Source organism: Anolis sagrei, chromosome 4 (genome assembly GCF_037176765.1).
Source record: "Anolis sagrei isolate rAnoSag1 chromosome 4, rAnoSag1.mat, whole genome shotgun sequence".
Lineage (NCBI taxonomy): Eukaryota > Metazoa > Chordata > Lepidosauria > Squamata > Dactyloidae > Anolis > Anolis sagrei.
The window spans coordinates 112,631,278-112,652,428 of record NC_090024.1 but is presented as its reverse complement, the minus strand read 5'-3'; the positions used below and the strand labels follow the sequence as shown (position 1 = coordinate 112,652,428).

At 41.9% G+C, this 21,151-nt stretch overlaps 1 protein-coding gene across 4 annotated transcripts in view; it reads right to left on the bottom strand.

Annotated features, from left to right (window-relative positions):
* CAMSAP2 (calmodulin regulated spectrin associated protein family member 2) overlaps positions 1 to 21,151 on the bottom strand; it is a 137,013-nt gene that overhangs the window by 27,345 nt on the left and 88,517 nt on the right. For all 4 annotated transcript variants that reach the window (XM_067467569.1, XM_067467571.1, XM_067467570.1 and 1 more), the window contains 2 exons: positions 2,416 to 2,509; positions 1,780 to 1,873 (listed from right to left, as the gene is read on the bottom strand). In XM_067467569.1, coding sequence (XP_067323670.1) covers positions 1,780 to 1,873; positions 2,416 to 2,509 — 188 coding nt within the window. The remainder of the gene's footprint in view (positions 1 to 1,779; positions 1,874 to 2,415; positions 2,510 to 21,151) is intronic.

Here is a 21,151-nt window from a genome sequence, read left to right as displayed (position 1 = left end):
CTGTGGTTCTAGTAGATATTGGCGTTCTAGTGAAAAATGAAGCAGATTCTGCAAGCCTGAAGACTTAGCTTTCAGACTTATCAAAGGGCCGAGGCCTTCAGGTAGGTGAGGCTAGCTCTTCAACCTATTCAGTTCTTGTTAGCATATACCATATATACTTGAGTATAAGCCTACCCGATTATAAGCCGAGGCACCTAATTTTACCACAAGAAATTAGGAAAATTTATTGACTTGTGGGATGGAAAATGAAGCAGCTAATGGTAAATTTCAAAAATAAAAATAGATACCCATAAAATTACATTAATTGAGGCATCAGTAGGTTAAATGTTTTTTAATATTTACTGTATTTCAAAGAAAAACAGAAAACTAGCTCTTTAAGTAGAAAAGGAGGGTCAACAAAAACACTATGGTATCAACAATAACTGATGATGATGATGATGATAATTTATTTCTACCCCGCCCTATCTCCCCATGGGAACTCAGAGTGGCTTCCAACATAGTAACAGGCAAACATTCAATGCCTATATAAACAAAACATTAAAAGACAATAGTAAATATTGTCCAGTAAGTTAAAAGAAACAGTTGCATGGAATAATGATCATTAAAAGCAATTAAAAAACCAGCTGAGGTAAAGTTTCATATCAGTTCGCTTTCACTTTCTCTCAGTCTTTAATTGATGCAGCCTAAAATCACATTGGCCTTTTCAGTTGCAGCATCATACTTTGGGCTAGTGTTCAACTTGTGGCAGGCCCGTAGCCAGGATTTCGATTCGGGGGGGGGGGGGGGGCTGAGTCTGAGTGAAAGAGGGTTTACCCTAGCAAACCTTTTTGTATCATTACCCCAATACCCCCATGCATATGGGATATATTGAGTATGGTGATCAGATCATGATATGCCTGGCTTGTGGTCACCTTCATGCAGGGAAAGCACAATCAAAACATCCCCAACATATGATGGCCACCCAGGCTTAATAATATTAAAATTAATAATAAGAAGAACATCTAGACCAGGGGTCCTCAAACTTTTTAAACCGAGGGCCAAGTCACAGTCCCTCAAACTGTTGGAGGGCCGGATTATAGTGTGAAAAAAACTATTATAAGATTATAATGTGAAAAAAACTATAATAAGATATGTGCACACTGCACATATCTTACTTGTAGTGCAAAAAACACTTAACAACAATGCAATCATTAAAATGAAGAACAATTTTAATAAATATAAACTTATTAGTGTTTCAATGGGAAGCGTGGGGCTGCTTTTGGCTGATGAGATAGCATTGTTGTTGTTGTTGTTGTTGTGTGCTTTCAAGTCGTTTCAGGCTTAGATTGACCCTGAGCGAGGGCCGGGTGAATGACCTAGGAGGGCCATATCCGACCCCCGGGCCTTAGTTTGAGGACCCCTGATCTAGACAAAGAACTGTCTGCCTTGGCCGCTGCTTGGCTCGAATATAAGCCAAAGGGGAATTTTTCAGCCCCTAAAAACTCGGTTTATATTCGAGTATATGCGGTACTTGGAAAGCAGGGTGTGTTGAAGTGACCCTTTTAAAAGCCCTATCAAAACTATTTCTATAAAATGAAAATGGCAACTGCAAAAATATCAGGTAGAAAATATATAACACAATGCACAAAAACCAGATCCATATAAACTAGCTTAAAGAATACCAAATTTGGCACATATGTTCCTGGCATTTTTTAAGGAGAAAAAACTAAAGCAAAAATATATCAATTGCTTTCTTAGCTACCACTTGCTTGATAAATGCATACACAAAAATAAATTTACCTTGCTGTCAGCTCAGAATCACGTGAAACATCAGGATAGTGTCTTCTATTGGCATTTGCAGCAGAAAGGGAAGATGCTTGCTTTGTGGGTTCAGCTAAAATAAAAACATTTCCAATGTATAAATTGTGGCAAAATAAACTAAAGCCAAGATATAAGCAAGCTTTCAGCGACTCATAGAAACATAGTGGCCTGAAAATACTACACTCATTTTACAACTTCTGCATAGGTTATCAATGCTCTTCCAGGTAAGAACTAGTTTTTACTTCCATTATCTGTTAAGTCTCTAGGCAGATAAGGTAACTAGATATGGTGACTAGAAGGGATGTCAGTGGCACAGCCTTTTCAGTTGTGAAACCAGTCTGTAGCATATCCTCCCCACTCATACAGACTCTTTTGAGTGTCAAGTGGAAGATTTTTTTTAAAAAATTCTTAGGCATTTAAGAAAGTCTTTTGTATGCTTTATTTTATCATCCCTGTGGTTGCTTTTATTCTATTTTCTGATTCCTTCTCTTTTCAGATTTTTCTCTTTAGCAGTCCACATTAAAAAATAATTACAGCCGTCCAGGAAGTAATACATTGAGATAAAGCTATTTTAACATCATCCTATTAGCATAATATGAAGCTCCAAACAAATACCTTGGGGATGAACTACAACTCGAGGCTGGACAAATGAAGGCTTCACTACTTCAAACCACCAGAAGAGTTCTGCCATGAACACCAAATAGTTGTTCTGTAAAAAAAAAGAATGACAGTGTTGTTGGGATTACAATGCAGCTTATATAAAAAGAAAGTTTGCTTTACTAGAACTGAGAACAAGTCAGATAGATGCAACAGCTACCACAGGAAACAGGCACCTATCACAAGATGCAAATTATGTCTCGGAAAATACACCAAGAACTAAATCCAAAGGTATTTTTACAGAAAAGGGGGCCTTTTCCCACTGGCCAGAGCCCCAGCATGCTGAAAACAAGCCTGAAAGGAATACAGGTAACTAGCTGTGCCCTGCCACGCGTTGCTGTGGCCTATAGTAAAACTTATCAAAGTTGAGGTAGATATCTGGACGATTATGTGTGTGCAGCGGCGGGGGGAATGATGGAGCTTGGGGTTGCGTGTGTGTGTGTAGCAGCGGGGGGAGTGGGGTTGCGTGTGTGTGTGCGGCGGCGGGGGGAGTGATGGAGCGTGGGGTTGTGTGTGTGTGTGCGGCGGCGAGGGAGTGATGGAGCGTGGGGTTGCGTGTGTGTGTGCGGTGGCGGGGGGAGTGATGGAGCATGGGGTTGCGTGTGTGTGTGCGGCGGCGAGGGAGTGATGGAGCGTGGGGTTGCGTGTGTGTGTGCGGTGGCGGAGGGAGTGATGGAGCGTGGGGTTGCGTGTGTATGTGTGCGGCGGCAGGGGAGTGATGTAGCGTGGGGTTGCGTGTGTGTGTGCGGCGGCGGAGGGAATGATGGAGCCTGGGGTTGCGTGTGTGTCTGCGGCGGTGGGGGGAGTGGGGTTGCGTGTGTGTGGCGGCGGGGGAGTGATGGAGCGTGGGGTTGCGTGTGTGTGTGCGGCGGCAGGGGGAGTGATGGAGCATGGGGTTGCGTGTGTGTGTGCGGCGGCGGGGGGAGTGATGGAGCATGGGGTTGCGTGTGTGTGTGGCGGCGGGGGGAGTGATGGAGCGTGGGGTTGCGTGTGTGTGTGCGGCGGCGGGGGGAGTGGGGTTGCATGTGTGTGTGCGGCGGCAGGGGAGTGATGGAGCGTGGGGTTGCGTGTGTGCGTGCGGTGGCAGGGGGAGTGATGGAGCGTGGGGTTGTGTGTGTGCATGCGGCAGGGTGTGTGTGTGTGCGGGAAGCGGCGCGGCGGGGCTTGGAGTGGGCATGGCTTCTGCAGAGGGAACGTTGGCCGGAAGGCTGTGTGCACGCGCCAGGGAACTTGCGGCTGGGCACCAATGCGCATGCTCAGTTGTTTTGCCGTTTTGTGAGTATGTTGTTGTGTTGTTTTTCATTTTGAGTAGCTATGTTTGTACCTTTTGGGTTGTGTTATGGGCATGGGAATTTTGGTTAAGTTTCGTTTGGGTTTTTTGAGTTTTGTTGTTTTGCCGTTTTGTGAGTGTGTTGTTGTGTTGTTTTTTATTTTGAGTAGATATGTTTGTACCTTGTGGGTTGTGTTATGGGCATGGGAATTTTGGTTAAGTTTTGTTGGGGGGTTGTGGAGTTTTGCTTTCCGGTTGAACCAACCTAACAGATTTATATATATAGATCTCCAAGTTACAAACAAGATAGTTATCGTAGGTTTGTTCTTAAGTTTAATTTATATGTAAGTACATTTTAAGTGTAATTCCATATCTCTCTCTCTCTTCTTTGGATTGCATAGGGAAGGGTTTCTGTTCCTGTGATAATTGAATTTTGAAAAATATCACTTGTGGAAACAAGGATTGGTGATAAAGCTTCAGTTGAGAAACTTTCCCCCATGATAACTTTTTCAGGAGTGAATTTCCTTTCAGAGGGGTAGATTTTTCTCACTTCCTATTGTCTAGTTTCTATTCTTATGGGTCATTTGTAATATTTTAGAGGATATATCGAATAAAATACCTATTGCTCCCTGCAAGTATTTTTCTTAATATATCTTTATTGAAAAGTTTTTCATAGTAGCATTAAATAGTAAGATAGGGAAAGAGGAGAGGGGATCTTGGGAAGGTAGAGATGGGGAAAGGATGGGTAAGGTAGGTAATTTAAGGATCTGGGTGATGCTTATGGGTTAAAATTGAAGGGGGAAGGGAGGGATAGGGTTAGAAAAGGGAGGGAAGTTTAAGGAGAGGATAAGGGGTTGATTGGCTTCCCATCTACTCCTTCATGGGATCTATCTTCTGTTTCTTTCTCTTCTTTGTACATCCAACCTCCCCTTCTTAGAAAGTTTAGGGGCTGCCCACCCTTCTCCTAATAATGTTTATATTAATATTTCCATTTTTTGTGTTCCATATACTTCATTACTAAATTCCAATCTGCCATTGAATTATTTTGTCTATGTCTGATGCGATAAGCTGTCCATGCTTCTAACTTCGAACGTTTTAATTAACCATTCCTTTGAACGTATTTTGATAATAATAACCCTGTGGTTATGGGTAGGAGCCCCCGGTGGCGCAGTGGGTTAAACCCCAGTGCTGGCAGGACTGAAGACCGACAGGTCGCAGGTTCGAGTTTGGGGAGAGGCGGATGAGCCCCCTCTATCAGCTCCAGCTCCTCATGCGGGGACATGAGAGAAGCCTCTCACAAGGATGATAAAACATCAAAAATCATCCGGGCATCCCCTGGGCAATGTCCTTGCAGACGGCCAATTCTCTCACACCAGAAGCGACATGCAGTTTCTCAGGTCGCTCCTGACATGACAAAAAAAGGGGGGGGGGATAAGGATGAAGCTACTTTAATGCAGCTTCTTCCCATTCTTGAGCATCACAGGGCCCTTCCACATAGCCACATAACCCATAATATCAAGGCAGAAAATCCCACAATATCTGCTTTGAACTGGGTTATCTGAGTCCACATTGCCATATATTCCAATTCAAAACAGAAAATATGGGATCACAGACAGAAAGCACAACTGCCTCAGTTTGTTTTTCTGAAGCCGGAGGTACATCCACTGATGTCCAGGCATAACAGAATAAGCACTGATAGTAAGTAAAAGTAGGTGTTGACACTGAGTTATGAGACAGAGTTGGGAGACTCAATCCAAGGCCTGACCGCTCAAAATGAGAGGCCAGAGGTAGAAAAGAAACAGTACTTAAATCCACACCATGTATCTCACTTTTGAACTGCCAAGACTACACTTTAAATCTATATCTAGGGCTTATGAGTTCAATTTGGAGGCTGATTATAATGTCTGAGGGTACTGGTTGAAATACAAGAACAGCATCTGATTCTATCAATTCCCATTCATAAAACAGATACTTTGGATTTGACACCTCTATCTCACCACAAGATGGCAATAAAGGAAAAATTAAAGCATTTCAGGTGCCAGTAATCTTCTGCATACATACACAGAAAACACTATGAAGCATTACTGTGAAACTGTTCTCCAACATTTTAATCATTGTATCTTTCTAAACTGAAAATAAGATATAAGCACAAGACTCCTCAAGTTATCAGAGATGTTAAGAGGCAGACCGCAACTGGGGAGGTATATATTGAGAGAAACATACTCTCACCTATAGCTCTGCGTACACAGTTCATCTCAACTTTCTACAGTTATAATTTAGCAATATGGAGAACCTCTTTTGCAGGAATAATGGGAAGAGAAAGGGAAGTGTTATCTTGTCAGCAACAGAACTCTTGTCTGTTAGAGCTAGGTGCAAGTGTTACAGTGGACTCTGCAGAAAAGCTGTATCCCACAAAAAGGAAAAGAAGCCTGTTTAGCAATGATGTATGTGTGTATGTGTATGTGCATGTCTGTGCACATCCAAATGTAGTTTTTTTCAAATGGAGGGTTTGCCTGCTAAAAACAGTTCTCAACATGCCATACTCAAATGGATGGCCTCAAAATCAGTTCTGGTTCACAAGTTGTTGACTGCGCTCTGTGAGCGCAGCATTTTTCCGAATGAAGCAGAGAGTGTTTGAGGACCGGGACATCCGTAGGGATACCAAGCTACTTGTTTATAGAGCTACTGTCCTCCCAACCCTGGTATATGCCTGCGAGACGTGGACTGTCTACAGACGTCACATGCAACTCCTGAAACGATTCCATCAGCGCTCCCTCTGGAAAATCCTGCAAATCTCTTGGGAAGACAAGCGGACAAACGTCAGCATGCTGGAAGAAGCAAAGACCACCAGCATTGAAGAGCCGCTGGACCGGCCACATTGTCCGGATGCCCGACCACTGTCTCCCAAAGCAGTTGCTCTACTCTGAACTCAAGAACGGAAAACGGAATGTTGGTGGACAGGAAAAGAGATTTAAAGATGGGCTCAAAGCCAACCTTAAAAACTCTGGCATAGACACTGACAAGTGGGAAGCCTTGGCCCTTGACCGCTCCAGCTGGAGGTCAGCTGTGACCAGCAGTGCTGCAGAATTTGAAGAGGCACGAATGGAGGGCGAAAGGGAGAAGCGTGTCAAGAGGAAGGTGCGTCAAGCCAATCTCGATTGAGACCGCCTTCCACCTGGAAACCAATGCCGTCACTGCGGAAGAAGATGAAGAGCAAGAATAGGGCTCCACAGCCACATACGGACCCACAAGAATACTGGAAAACAATGATCCTCGAAAAACGAGGGATTGCCTAACAAAACTAACAACTAACATGACGCCAATTGTTATGTTTATATTTTGTTTGTTAATCTTATGGTTATGTTGTTTTTACTATGTATGTTTTGTGATATTATTTGGGAACCGTTCTGAGTCCCCTTGGGGAGATCGAGCAGTATATAAATAAAGTATTGTTGTTGTTGTTGTTGTTGTTGTTGTTGTTTTTGGAAGCTACGGACAATGCCATTGCTGTTGCCCATTTTTGGTCAAAAGATATTTAGCCGCTTGCACACCTTCTGTTTTTGTCCATTTTATACTAATTTATGCAATGCTTTTGATATGAAATAAATAAATTTCACTACAGAAGTCCTGTAATTAAACATATCCACATTTGGAAACTATGGTTCCCAGTACATACAAAACAGGAAACTATGGTTGGATGAAGACCTCCTGGCTAATGACATATTTCACAAAAGGAATAGGGAAGGGACTTCATGTATAGGAAAAACAGGGAAGGGAACACATATTGTGGTCAAAAAGTTATTAAGCTGAGATATGATCATCTGAATACCGTCATTGTCTGCCCACAGCTGAGAATAAGCTTCATGTTGTCATAGTGATCAAATACAAGCTGCAAATAGTACTGGAAGGGGAAAACACTGGCATTGGTATTCAGCACAACAGCAGTAAATGGAAGCATGCTGAAATGTTTTCCATTTGAGAGAAAAAAGTGGTGATGAAGAGATTACATGAGCATTTCAAGGGCTAAAGAAACATTATACAGAACTGTTGCATGTAATAGAGGCAGGATCCCCACCATGGTTCACATTAGAGATCTATATCCACCCAGTGTAATGCACCATTTGGTATATGTGTTATTACAACCACAAACCCATACATCATATGTCACGCTGCTTTTGAAATTATGTTCAGTCTTAAAAGTAAGTTATAATGTGGCATTGCTGAGATTTGAGTTCTACTGGAGAAAAATAAATTTAAAGCACCCTCAAGATCACGGAAATAGTTTCACAGATGTTTCAGTCCTGGCCATGGCGTTTTTCTCTTCCACCCACTGCTTCATTACTTATGCATAATACGTATTATTCATACATAATAGATTTCCCATATTTCAGAACAATGTTAACACTAGGTGGCAAGCTTAATGCTTCTTGCTCTACTTTGGAAAGGGAGTTTGACCTTCATTTTTTTCTTTACTCCACTTTCTTTTAATAGAGCAACTATTCAAATAGGCAAGGTACAAAGTACAGTCCTATGGAGGTTGCTGGATTGCTACTCTCAGCAATGCTAGCCAGTGTAGCCAATTATGAAGGATGTTGGGAGCTGCAGTTCAGCAACACCTCAAGGGCCATGCTTTGTCCTTCTATGCCAGTGGTTCTCAATGTTCCAAATGCTGCGACCCCTGGATACAGTTCTTCATGTTGTGGTGACCCCCAACCATAACATTATTTCGTTGCTACTTCATAACTGTCATTTTACTACTGTTATGAATTGCATTGTAAATATCTGATATGCAGGATGTATTTTCATTCACTAGACAAAATTTGGCACAAATACCCAAAACGCCCACATTTGAATACTGGTGGGTTTGGGGGGGGGGGGGGGGGTTGAATTTGTCATTTGGGAGTTGTAATTGCTGTAGTTTATAGTTTACCTACAATCTAAGAGCATTCTGAACTCCACCAATGATGGAATTGAACCAAACCTGTCACACAGAACTCCCACGACCAACAGAAAAGGTGTTAACCTTGAGTTTGAGAGTTGTAGTTCACCGACATCCAGAGAGCACTGTAGACTCAAACAATGATGGATCTGGAGCAAACTTGGCAGGAATACTCAGTATGCCCAAATGTGAACACTGGCGGAGTTTGGTGAAAACAGACCTTAACATTTGGGAGTTGTAGTTGCTGGGATTTATAGTTCGCCTACAATCAAAGAACATTCCGAACTCCACCAATGATGGAATTGAACCAAACCTGGCACACAGAACTTCCACAACCAACAGAAAATACTGGAAGGGTTTGGTGGAAGGGTTTGATGAAAGCGTACAAGCAATCCTAAATCAGTGTAAAGTGCATTTAGTTTGGGAGTTGTAGTTCACCTACACCCAGAGAGCACTGTGGGCTCAAACAATGATGGATCTGGACCAAACTTGGCAGGAATTCTCAATATGCCCAAATGTAAACACTGGTGGAGTTTGGGGGGAAAAGACCTTGGCATTTGGGAGTTGTAGTTGCTGGGATGTATAGTACACCTACAATCAAAGACATTCTGAACCCCACCAACGATAGAATTGAGCCAAGCTTCCCACACAGAACTCTCATGACCAACAGAAAATACTGTTTTCTGATGGTCTTTGGAGACCCCTGTGACACCCCCTCGCGACCCCTTCAGGGCCCCCGACCCCCAGGTTGAGAAACACTGTTCTATGCGTTAGCATAATATCAACACACATGTACACTTACTTGGTAGTATTAATGGAATAAAAGTACTGAAATCTACAGTGATCATTTTATTCTTTCATACAATAGAGTAAGCACCACACCATGTTCAAACTTTCTATGCAAACTCTTGGCGAATATCATTGGGTGCAATGTGATCCTATTGGGCTGGTTGTTTTCAGAGGGAGATGCTTGGAAACTGAGGAGATACCTTCGGGTATTTATGCTACAGTGTGCCACAGGGCTACATTTTGTCCTTAGTTTAAGTTAATAGGAGTCTTCATATCTTCTGATCAGATTTTCTGTGAAACCACAGAAGTTCCTAAATACTACACAATGCCCAAATAACTCAAGCAATGTTCAGTTCAGCCTTTCCTGGATAGTACTTAATTTCTCATGAAACAGGGTCATCAACTTTCAGAGACTCAGAGTCATGATGTGCCTCATTCACACTCAAACACAGAGAGTTCTTGAATCAAAGCCTACATCCACAAGCAGAGTGTCAGTTGTCAGTATCCACATTCTGAGGACAAACAAGTCAGTAAGCAACAGTATAACTAACTGAAAGACAGAATCCAAATACTTAAGTCCAAGTCTGGTCCAGGGTTCACAAAGTCAGTCACACAACAAGTTCTTGATAACACCATCCAGCAAGACGTTGCCTCCAGCAACAAGACTGCAAACTTGAGAGTTTTTTATGCTAAGGCACAGGTGTTGCTTGTGAATAACCTGTTTCTTAGCTAACCTGACAAACTTGTGTAATTGAGCTTACTCTATGCAAAATTGTACATGAGAAGGAGCAGTTAACTCTTCAGCAGCCTGCCTTGAAGTGCTGGCTTCTGTTTGCTCCTCTTGCTGGGCTACTACTAAGGGTTCTTCTTCTGCAGCTACTACACTTTGCTGTTCATGCTGTTGAAAGCTGTTGGTCTGCTGCTGATCAGGATACCCAGCTGCAATGGTAGTAAATATAAAGCCATTTTCTCTTTCAAGCAAAAAATATAATTCCCACATACCCCATTTACAAGAATTCCACTTTTAGGTGGTCTCCAGGGGCTCAAATCCACCTGCAAGCAAGGTATACAGTGCCTTGTCTAAAAGAGATATGCCTCCCATTCCCACATACACTAACACAGCAAATTTAATGACAGGAATAGGGACAAAGCGCAGTACCTGCAATCCAAGGACCATATTTCCAATACCTTGTCCAAAAAGATCAGGCCAATTTGGGATTCTCTTATGCCCCTTTTATACTGCCATATAATCCACATTATCGGCTTTGAACAGGATTATCTGAGTCTAAACTGCCATATAATCCAGTTCAAAGCAGATAATCTGGATTTTATATGGCAGTGTAGACCCCATGTGGAAGCTACACATGCAATCACCCCTCTTTGATCTTGCAGATGCCATTGAGTGAGTGTACATGTGACATGGGGCCCTTCCACACAGCCATATAACCCAGAATATAAAGGTAGAAAATCTCACAAAAACTGTTTTGAAGTAGTTTATCTGAGTCAACACTGCCATATATTCCAGTTCAAATCAGAAAATGTGAGATTTTATTCAGTTGTGTTGAAGGGGCCTTGGATATATGGCAGCAGCCTGTTTATGGAAGGCTCAGAAACAGAAATACTTCAAAAACCAGGTAGAAATCATCTAAAATGTGCTTAATGCACAAATTATTAAAATATTGTTTAAATTAACTTCAGGCTTTGTGTATAAGGTGTATATGAAACATATAGGAATTTCATGTTTAGATTTGGGCCTCATCGTTAACATATCAAAGATACCCAACCTGTATAATGTGTATCTTGAGAGAATGGATGTGGGTTCTCAAAGTGCTTTTTCCATAACGCTCATGAATCCCTAAACCACAAGCAGCATAATATTCTGTTTTAATTGTTTGATTTGTTTAGATTGCATTGTTATGTTGTGTGTTGAAGCCTTGGCCTGTGTAAGCTGTATCAAATCCTTCGGGAGATGCTAGCGGGGTACAAATAAAGTTTAATAATAATAATAATAATAAATACATAATTCTGGAACACACACACTTAAAAGTGTTTTGCGGAGTTGTAAAGACTGCGTCAAGTTTATTATGGCATAAGATTTTGTGGGCTACATGCCACATCATTCACGAATACTTACACCATAATAAAATGGTAAATCTCTAAGATGCTGCAACAGACTAACATGGTTACCCTCCTGCACATACCTAAAGTGTTCCTGAGTTCTGCTCCTATATTTGTTCTTTCAGATATGAATGCATGTCTTGAGGTGCCAACAGATTTTTTCACTGCCTATTAAATAGAATCAGGAGGACCGTCTTTGAAAGAGAAACACGGGAATCATGCCAAAATATGTGCAATTTCCTTCGGTAAACAAACATATTTGATTAGGCTACCATAAATATATCATTTTTCAAAAGACAAATACTGTTTTGTTGACCCAAACTTTAGTGTGAAAACAACTGTAGCAGGAACTCTATCTATCTATCTATCTATCTATCTATCTATCTATCTATCTATCTGAACTGCTTTTAAGAACATACACCAGTGGTCTTATCTCATCATAAGCAAGGCATGCATTATTGTACCTGACTGCAGCTGAATTCTGGCTGACCGACTTTTGAGAAAAGTGCATTTAGACTGGAGCTCCTTCAACATAAATATTTTAGAAGATACACAGCAGATAGAGGAGGTCAGACTATTCTTTAGGGCTTAGTCACATGGATGATCCTTTGACCAGCCGTGAATTTGTCAGAGAACTCCTAGAACAGCCTTAAGTAGGACAATGTGTCACACAGAAGCAGTTAGAAAATGATCCAGTTTCTTCTTTTCTTTGCTGATTCCCTTTGAAAGCAATTAAATCTCAATGGCTAAACATGACCTACTTCACAGTGCGTAAGAAAAAAACTGCAGATTTCAGAAGAATTTACACACACGAATATATAAATCTAATTAAAAACTGTGTGCAGACCTGCTTAAGAATGAACTAAAGTTGCAAAAACAAGCAAAAACAGAGGATAGCATTATGCTTTTCCAGGTGTTTGACAGGCCCTATTTGCAGGTCCAGACATATCAAGGCAGTGGGGGGTGGGGAATGAAATGTAGTTATTGCATATTTATTTGTTTCACTTATATACCATTTTTTTCTAATGAAAAGAAGCTAGGACTCACAGTTCCTATTTCTACTTTACCTACTCTATGACATAGGTTAGAGAAGTAGTTCCCAACCTGTGGTCCGTGGACCACCAGTGGTCCGCAAGAACTAAAATATGGACTGCAGCCTAACTGTTACTACACTGTTGTAGAGAGAGCAATTGGTCTTGTGAAACCCTCTTATAGTGCCGAGACTTATCAAATACGGTTTTCTGTGAGTGAGCACATGGTGACTATTGGATGGCATATGTTCTGTATCAGAAACTAGAGCTGATGTGGTCTATCCAATGCCATTTTCTTAATCAGCACCCCAAATAATCAAACCAAATCTAAAGTTGACCAAAAACTGTTTCGTAATCTTTTTGTAACTAATGTTGGAGAGTGGTCCCTAGTCAAGTGGCCCCTGGTCAAAAAAAGGGTGGGAACCACTGGGTTAGAGTTATAGCAAGAGATTGTGGATATCAAGCACAAAGTAAACCACAGAGATTCATGACTATGAAGGGATAAGAAGTGGGGTTATCCAAGTCATACTTCCACATTCCCAACATTGCACCTCTCCAGTTCTGTTGTTGGCGATGTCTGTTTTGGTAACTCACAAATTACAGTTTTAAGGAAGTGCATACCTCTTTGAATTTGAAGGAGTATTTAGCTTTCCACTCAGAAAAGCCTACAATAAAATGACCGAGGTATTTATCAACTGTTTCTTGTGCTGTCAAAAAACCATCATGGACACAGATCTGTACTCAGATGCCATTTGCTGATTTCAGGCCCATCAGATAACCAAGCCTTCCATATTTCTCAGTTTTTTTTACTAATTCTTGCAAAATTGCTAGTTTTTCTTAACTTTCCTCATTTAAAAAGGTACTGTGGAGAATATATATATATATATGTATATATATATACACACACACATACACACACACACACACACACATACTTGTATAGTGGTTTCCTTGTTTTCTGAATAAGAAGTGGAAGTGATATGACGCAAATCGAACAACTTCACTGGCAATGCAATGAGTCACACTGCCTCCATCATGCCTCTTCTTAGTCCACTTTCCCCAACGTATTATCCTCCAAATGATCTGGTCTACAACCTTTGGAATCTCCCATCCAACAAGGTTATATTATCAAAGATATCTGGAAATTCCAAGATGAAGAAGACTCATCTTGAGACTGAAACACAGTGGTGATGCATAGAAAGAAATCTGGAAGCCTCTTGTTACGGTAGAAGCAAACCAAGAGTCTCCCTTAAAATGAACTTCAGCAGAGGTGGTTAATTCTTTAGTCATTTTGTGCCTCAAATTCTCAGATTAACTTAAGACTGTCCAAAAATATATTACCTAGGGTTGCTAGAGTGAAACCGGGTGAGAGTATCTTTAATGGTTGTCTAGAAGGCTTTGAACGAGTGTCACTTGTTAACTGCTTTTTTTTTTTGTTGTGTCAGGAGCGAATTGAGAAACTGCAAGTCGCTTCCGGTGTGAGAGAACTGGCCGCCTGCAAGAACGTTGCCCAGGGGATGCCCATATGTTTTGATGTTTTTGCCATCCTTGTGTGAGGCTTCTCTCATGTCCCCGCATGTGGAGCTGGAGCTGATATTTATTTATTTATTTAGAACTTTTATATACTGGTCTTCTCACCTCCAACGAGGGACTCAGACCGGTTTACAACACAGAAATTCATACACAATAGTTTAAAACATCATATCCAATAATACACTGATATAAAACATTAAAATACAATCATATAATTACATAAGGCCAAGTCGTCCGAATAAAATCACCATTCATCCTCATCCGTCCATGTGGTCAAGAGTTATTGACTCACTCATCAAATGCCAGATTCCAGAGCCAGGTTTTCACCAACTTTCTAAAGGTCAGGAGGGAAGGGGCAGTTCTAATCTCCAATGGGAGAGAGTTCCAGAGCCGAGGGGCCACCACTGAGAAGGCCCTGTCCCTTGTCCTCACCAGACGCGATTGTGAGGGTGGTGGGACCGAGAGCAGGGCCCCTCCAGATAGAGGGAGCTAATCCATGCTCTCCCCAGATTTGAACCTGTGACCTGTCAGTCTTCAGTCCTGCCGGCACAGGGGTTTAACCCACTGCGCTACCGGGGGCTCCTAGTAAAAACTGCTGAAATTTCCTTTTATACACAACTATGTACAGAACCCTCTCCAGCTTTCATTTTGTCAAATTTAAGTGTGAGAGAGATTTAAGTTGCAAGTGGAGAGTCTGGGAATGGGAAAATGCTGCAGAGTTAGAAACATAGAAGAGAACTAAAACAATAATGTGTACAGGCAGAGAGAAATACTGAGGGAATGCTTGTCAGGTGAAATAAGTGACAGGCCTCTTCTTCCTTTAATGATTGTGCAAAATCGGAAATTTCACATGAGCAAAACCTGCTGAAATTCCTTATTCTGTACAAGCTCTTCCTGTCCCTTAGTTCACCTGGCAATCCAATCTCCTCTCTGCCAACAAACTAGATCTATACCGTGTTCAGAAAACTAAGGAAGGGGAAAAGAAAAGAAAAACTCCTAGCTAATTCCATTGAGAATTAGAAAACATGCTTTTAAAGTCCCAGTTTTTCAGGCAGCCTATTTTTGAGTGTCTTTGCTGTAGGCTGAACAATAACATTTCACGAACTCTGGGAAAATCCTTCTAAAACTACATGTAGGACACACAGATATGGAACAACTTCTGATGGTCCTGATTGGGTTTTATTGGCACACATTCTAAAGTCTTGCAAGAAAAAATCCTCACAAATAAACTCAGGCATCCTTAACCTTTTTTGTTTCACCCCTTTGTCAGCTACACCCTTCTCAGAGTGTAGCAACAGATGGTACTCAACATCAGCATGTCACACAATAGTTTGTACACAGCAGGGTGTGATCTTGTATCAGGTCTGACAACCACTGTAATGGATGAGTGCAAGCGGCTTTTCAACCTGCCTATTACAGGGAAAACCAGCTGATCCCTAATTCATCTAAAACACAGATATGTGCTTTTCACCTTAAGAACAGACAGGCATCCCGAGCTCTGAGGATTACCTGGGAAGGAATCCCATTGGAGCATTGCAGCGTACCCAAATACTCGAGAGTCACTCTGGACCGTGCTCTGACCTACAAGAAGCACTGCCTGAATATCAAGCAAAAAGTGGGTGCTAGAAACAATATCATATGAAAGTTGACTGGCACAACCTGGGGATCACAACCAGACACAGTGAAGACATCTGCCCTTGCGCTATGCTACTCTGCTGCTGAGTATGCATGCCCAGTGTGGAACACATCTCACCACACTAAAACAGTGGATGTGGCTCTTAATGAGACATGCTGCATTAACAAGGGGTGTCTGCGCCCTACACCACTGGAGAAATTACACTGTTTAGCTGGTATTGCACCACCTGACATCCGCCAGGAAGTAGCAACCAATAGTGTAAGGACCAAGGCAGTGACATCTTCAGCTCATCCCCTGTCTGGGTATCAGCCAGCACGTCAATGACTTAAATCAAGAAATAGTTTTCTAAGATCTACAGAGGTACTCGCTGGAACACCTCAGCAAGCGAGAGTCCAAAAGTGGCAGGCTCAAACCCAGAACCTCAGCCAATGGCTGATACCCAATGAGAGGCTCCCCCAGGGCACACAGAAGACTGGGCAACTTGGAAGGCGCTGAACAGACTGCACTCTGGCACCACGAGATGCAGAGCCAATCTTAAGAAATGGGGCTACAAAGTGGAATCCATGACATGCGAGTGTGGAGAAGAGCAAACTACAGACCACCTGCTACAATGCAACCTGAGCCCTGCTACATGCACAATGGAGGACCTTCTTATAGTAACACCAGAGGCACTCCAAGTGGCCAGATACTGGTCAAAGGACATTTAATCAACCACCAAGCTTGCAAACTTTGTGCTTTGTTTGCTCGTTTGTTTGTTAAAAAATGCAATACAACTGTTTGGTTTGCTCCTGACACGATAAATAAATAAATAAAAGTGGCTTTTCAAGAAATGCAACAACTGTAATGTGCTATGAAATAAATAATACATTCATAAGTGACAGAAATTCTATATTTTAGTTACGAGGTCAGACAAAATAAATTATTTTCCCCCCTTCAATTTAAGCTCATAGGCTCCCTGAAATCTTTCCACAGATCCCTCATTAAGAATTCCTGATCTATCTCCTACTTTGGTTTTGCACTAAATTAATGAGTAGAGCCAAACCAGTTTGTTCTCTTGTTGCAATTTTTCAACCTCAATGCAATATTTAGGAACTGTATTTTTTAAATGACACAATGAGTAGTGCATTTAAGATGCAGTTGATTTTTGACTGCTCTTCAGATAGGTGGCATATTCCACGAATGAGCAAATATAGCTTACAATCATCAAAGAGACATTACTCTGGGTGCCAATGATGCTCACTGCACCAAGTCCAAATGCCAAAGGCAGAAATCCTATGCTCTGCAGTCTGCACATACTGCAGATATGATGTAAACCAGCTGCCTGGTAAGAAGTGGTACATTTCTTAGAGGAATAGCAGTTAAACAAAACAAAGACAGAACAGCGACAGTCAATCGAAGCAGTCTGGATGAACAGCATAAGAAGCAGAGCATAATCAATATCCCCTAAGCTATAGAAGCATTTCACATCCTTATATCTGTATTGAAATGCATTCTTCCTATTAAGACCACCAGAGCTCCTTTCTTCCTGCTGTTAAGATTCTCTTTAAGGAGTCTATACTCCAGAAGACCTATTCATGTGCAGCCATGCTGGGAATACTACAGTAAAAGCCAACATCTATAAAACATCAATACCTTTTATAGGTAAACTGAAACACATTTTGTATATTTCAGTGGTCAGTAAAGGTATTGCTCCTTTGTTAATTTTGAATTATACTCCAGAGGTATGGGGATTTTGTAGCAACTTAGAGAAAACCAAGTTGGTAGTTAACTTTTTGGAGACTTCATGCAGTTTGACATCACTTTAACTGCCATGGCACAATGTTATGGAATCACAAAAGTTGTAGTTCACTGCCAAACAGTGTTGATGACTCACTAAACCACAGGAAACTTCCCATGATTCCATAGCCGCATGAATTCTACAATGTAGATGCACCCTAAGCTTACTTCCTCAGATGATGGAGGTGTCTAGAAACAGACCTTTATAGTCAGACTATGTGTCAGAATATTCACAGTAAATTATTTATTTATTTACCATATTTCTAACCCCTTCACTTCTCAACCCTTGAAGGGGGACTCAGGACGGCTTACAATGGGCACTGTTACGATGCCACTACATAACAATTACAATAATAAAACCACAATTGAACATAAATCATAGTTAAAACAATACATAAGCAATCATTAAAAACAGTAAAACAGTAATGCAAACATTGTGGGTATAGTGATGAGGTGACAAGTTCAGTTTTAGCAATGGTCTCTGAAGGACAAAGAGAAGAAAGAACATATTGCAGAATGCCAAATGAATAGATAATGATATTGTGCTGGCACGGCTGTGCCAGGAGATTTGAATTTTTTTTCTTGCACTGTTAGTTTGCATGAATCCATTTGGGCCATGCATTTTGCAATTGGGTAGCTTTCCCCAAGTTGCAGTCATAGGACCAACAACCTATCAATCATCGTTAGAGCCTTTAGATCCGCCCCTTTCCCCAGTTTTGGAGGGAAAAGGGGACTTTTAGTTCAGTCTCACAGTTTGGAGCTTTACAGCAGGATGTGTGGGCTTTTCTCTACCTCACCTGTAAAAAGCTTCACTTGTTACAGCTTTGCTGGGGAAAAAGGAAAACCTCTATAGCTTTGCTAGGGAGTAAATTTACAGTTCCACAGCTTTGCTGGGGGAATATAGCCAGCTTTGCTGGAAAATAAAGGAATGATTCCACGGCCTTTGTGGGGCAAATCTACAGGACACCAGCTTGGCAGATCTACAGCAACCATTGCCTGGTAAGGGACCACTTGGGCTATCCATAACGCAACTGGGAGTTGGGGCCTCATGCCAGCAGGGTAAAGAAATATTGCCCAAGGAGGGGTCAGAAGGTTTCCCTAAAGAAGATAGGAACAGTTTATCAAGTAGTTGCCTGTCCGTTGTTGGCAGATCGAGAAAGCTACTAGTTTTTCAAGATTATATAGCATTTAATTCATTTGTCAAAGATTTAAGCCTTAATAAAGAACTTAATTGAACCTATTTTGAGTCTCTACAGAACTTTGTGTTGGGAAACCTATGGGACCCTTTAGCTGAGGCATCCCGGCATCCCATTGGGCATACAGAAAACATGTCCTGTAAACAGACATTGTCGTAGGCCCAGTGCACGACAGCACAGATATGAATGATAGAGAGAGTTACTGGAAGTTATTGTGATGCCAGAAAGGAGATGTGATAAACTGGCCAAGACAACCCTCAAGATGCTGAGGTGTTAACTGGTGAATGAAAGCAATGGTTTCCTGGCACACTACATATATTATAATCCTGGTTGTCACCAGATCTCTCAGATTTACACAGGGCAAGGGCCATTGTAAAACCCCAGTGACTCACCCTGTACCCAGAAATGGTAAGAAATGAACATAGAAAAGAGAAAGAAAAAAATCAGAACAAGATGCCTATTTTTTTGGTTTTGAATGTTCATGTTCAGGCTTGTCTCCCCTTGTCTGGCTAAGTAGAAATATTCTAGGAAACCACACCTAACAGGAGGAGAGTTATAAGGGGGCTCCATGGGGTACGAGGGTGGGAAAACACCTGTCTGCTGAAACAGGCAAGACTTAACTCATCTCTGAAATAATACCAAAACTAGGGGAAATGACAGAAAGAAGCCACCACCCAGAAAACAAACTCTCAAATTCAAAATGTTCAGCATGAAGAAGCCAACTGGCACTTCATGATGTTCATAAAGAAAACTAAAGCACAAGTATCTGTGGTCTCCAAGCAAACACATATCTCCCAAAGCCGGAGTTTTGGGGTTCGGTGTCATTTGTACGCAGATGATGTCCAACTCTGTCACTCCTTTCCACCTGCTACTAAGGAGGCTGTTGAAGTCCTGAATCGGTGTTGGCCACTGTAACAGACTGGATGAGGGCCAACAGATTGAAACTAAATCCAGACAAGACAGAGGTACTCCTGGTCAGTCGAAAGGCCAAACAGGGCATAGGGTTACAGCCTGTGCTTGACGGGGTTACACTCCCCCTGAAGGTGCAGGTTCACAGTTTGGGAGTGATCCTGGACTCATCGCTGAGCCTGGAACCCCAGGTCTCGGCGGTGGTCAGGGGGGCTTTTGCACAATTAAAACTTGTGCGCCAGCTGCGCCCGTACCTTGGGAAGTCTGACTTGGCCATGGTGGTCCACGCTCTGGTTACATCCCGTATAGACTACTGCAACGCTCTCTACGTGGGGTTGCCTCTGAAGACTGCCTGGAAGCTGCAATTAGTCCAATGAGTGGCAGCCAGATTACTAACAGGAACGGGGTACAGGGAGCATACTACTCTTCTGTTGCGCCAGCTCTGCTGGCTGCTAATTAGCTTCTGAGCACAATTCAAAGTGCTGGTGTTGACCTATAAATCCCTAAATGACTCCGGCCCAGTTCACCTGTCCGAACGGATTCTCCCCTATGAACCATCAAGGTTGCTAAGATCTTCTGGAGAGGGTCTGCTCTCGGTACTACCACCCTTGCAATCGTGTCTGGTGGGGACAAGGGACAGGGCCTTCTCGGTGGTGGCCCCTCGGCTCTGGAACTCTCTCCCATTTGAGATTAGAACTGCCCCTTCCCTCCTGACCTTTAGAAAGTTGGTGAAAACCTGGCTCTGGAACCTGGCATTTGATGAGTGAGTCAATAACCCTTGATCACACGGACGGATGGTGATGGATTGTGATTTTATTCAGATGACTTGGCCTTATGTAATTATATGACTGTATTTTAATGTGTTTTATATTAGAGTTTTATAGGATGTGATGTTGTAACTATTGTGTATGAACCCCTCTGTTTTAAGCCGGCCTGAGTCCCTCGTCGGAGGTGAGAAGACCGGTATAGAAAAGTGCTAAATAATAAATAAATAAATAAATAAATATGAAACCTTCAAGGAAGTCACAGAAATGCAATATTCAAATGCAAGCATGTCTGCATCTTCTTATATGTCTTTGTAAGAAATGTAATAGCAATACTATGTAAGCATGTAAACATGAACACAATGCAATTTTTAACAGTCTCACCAGCAAATCAAAGAAAACCCTACCACACATTTTGTGAACAGGGAGTATATAATCTGCAGCCACATCACAGGTGACCCAATGAATTTCTGCATGATTAAGATGCCCTGAGCAACTAAATGATGTCCTTTCACCTTTGAACCTGTGACATTTGGGAGGGCTAACAGTGGTTGTGGGATCCTGCATTTGGAGGATGGAGCAGGAAAGAAATGCTTTTAAAAATCAACCCAATACATTACTGTAAATCCTGAATTCACAAAATTCACCGCATTAGTCATTGTGAGTAGCTGCTGCTTTAGAATTTGACTCTATTCTTCTCTCCAGGGACAATACCAAGTCTGTGAGGATTTGG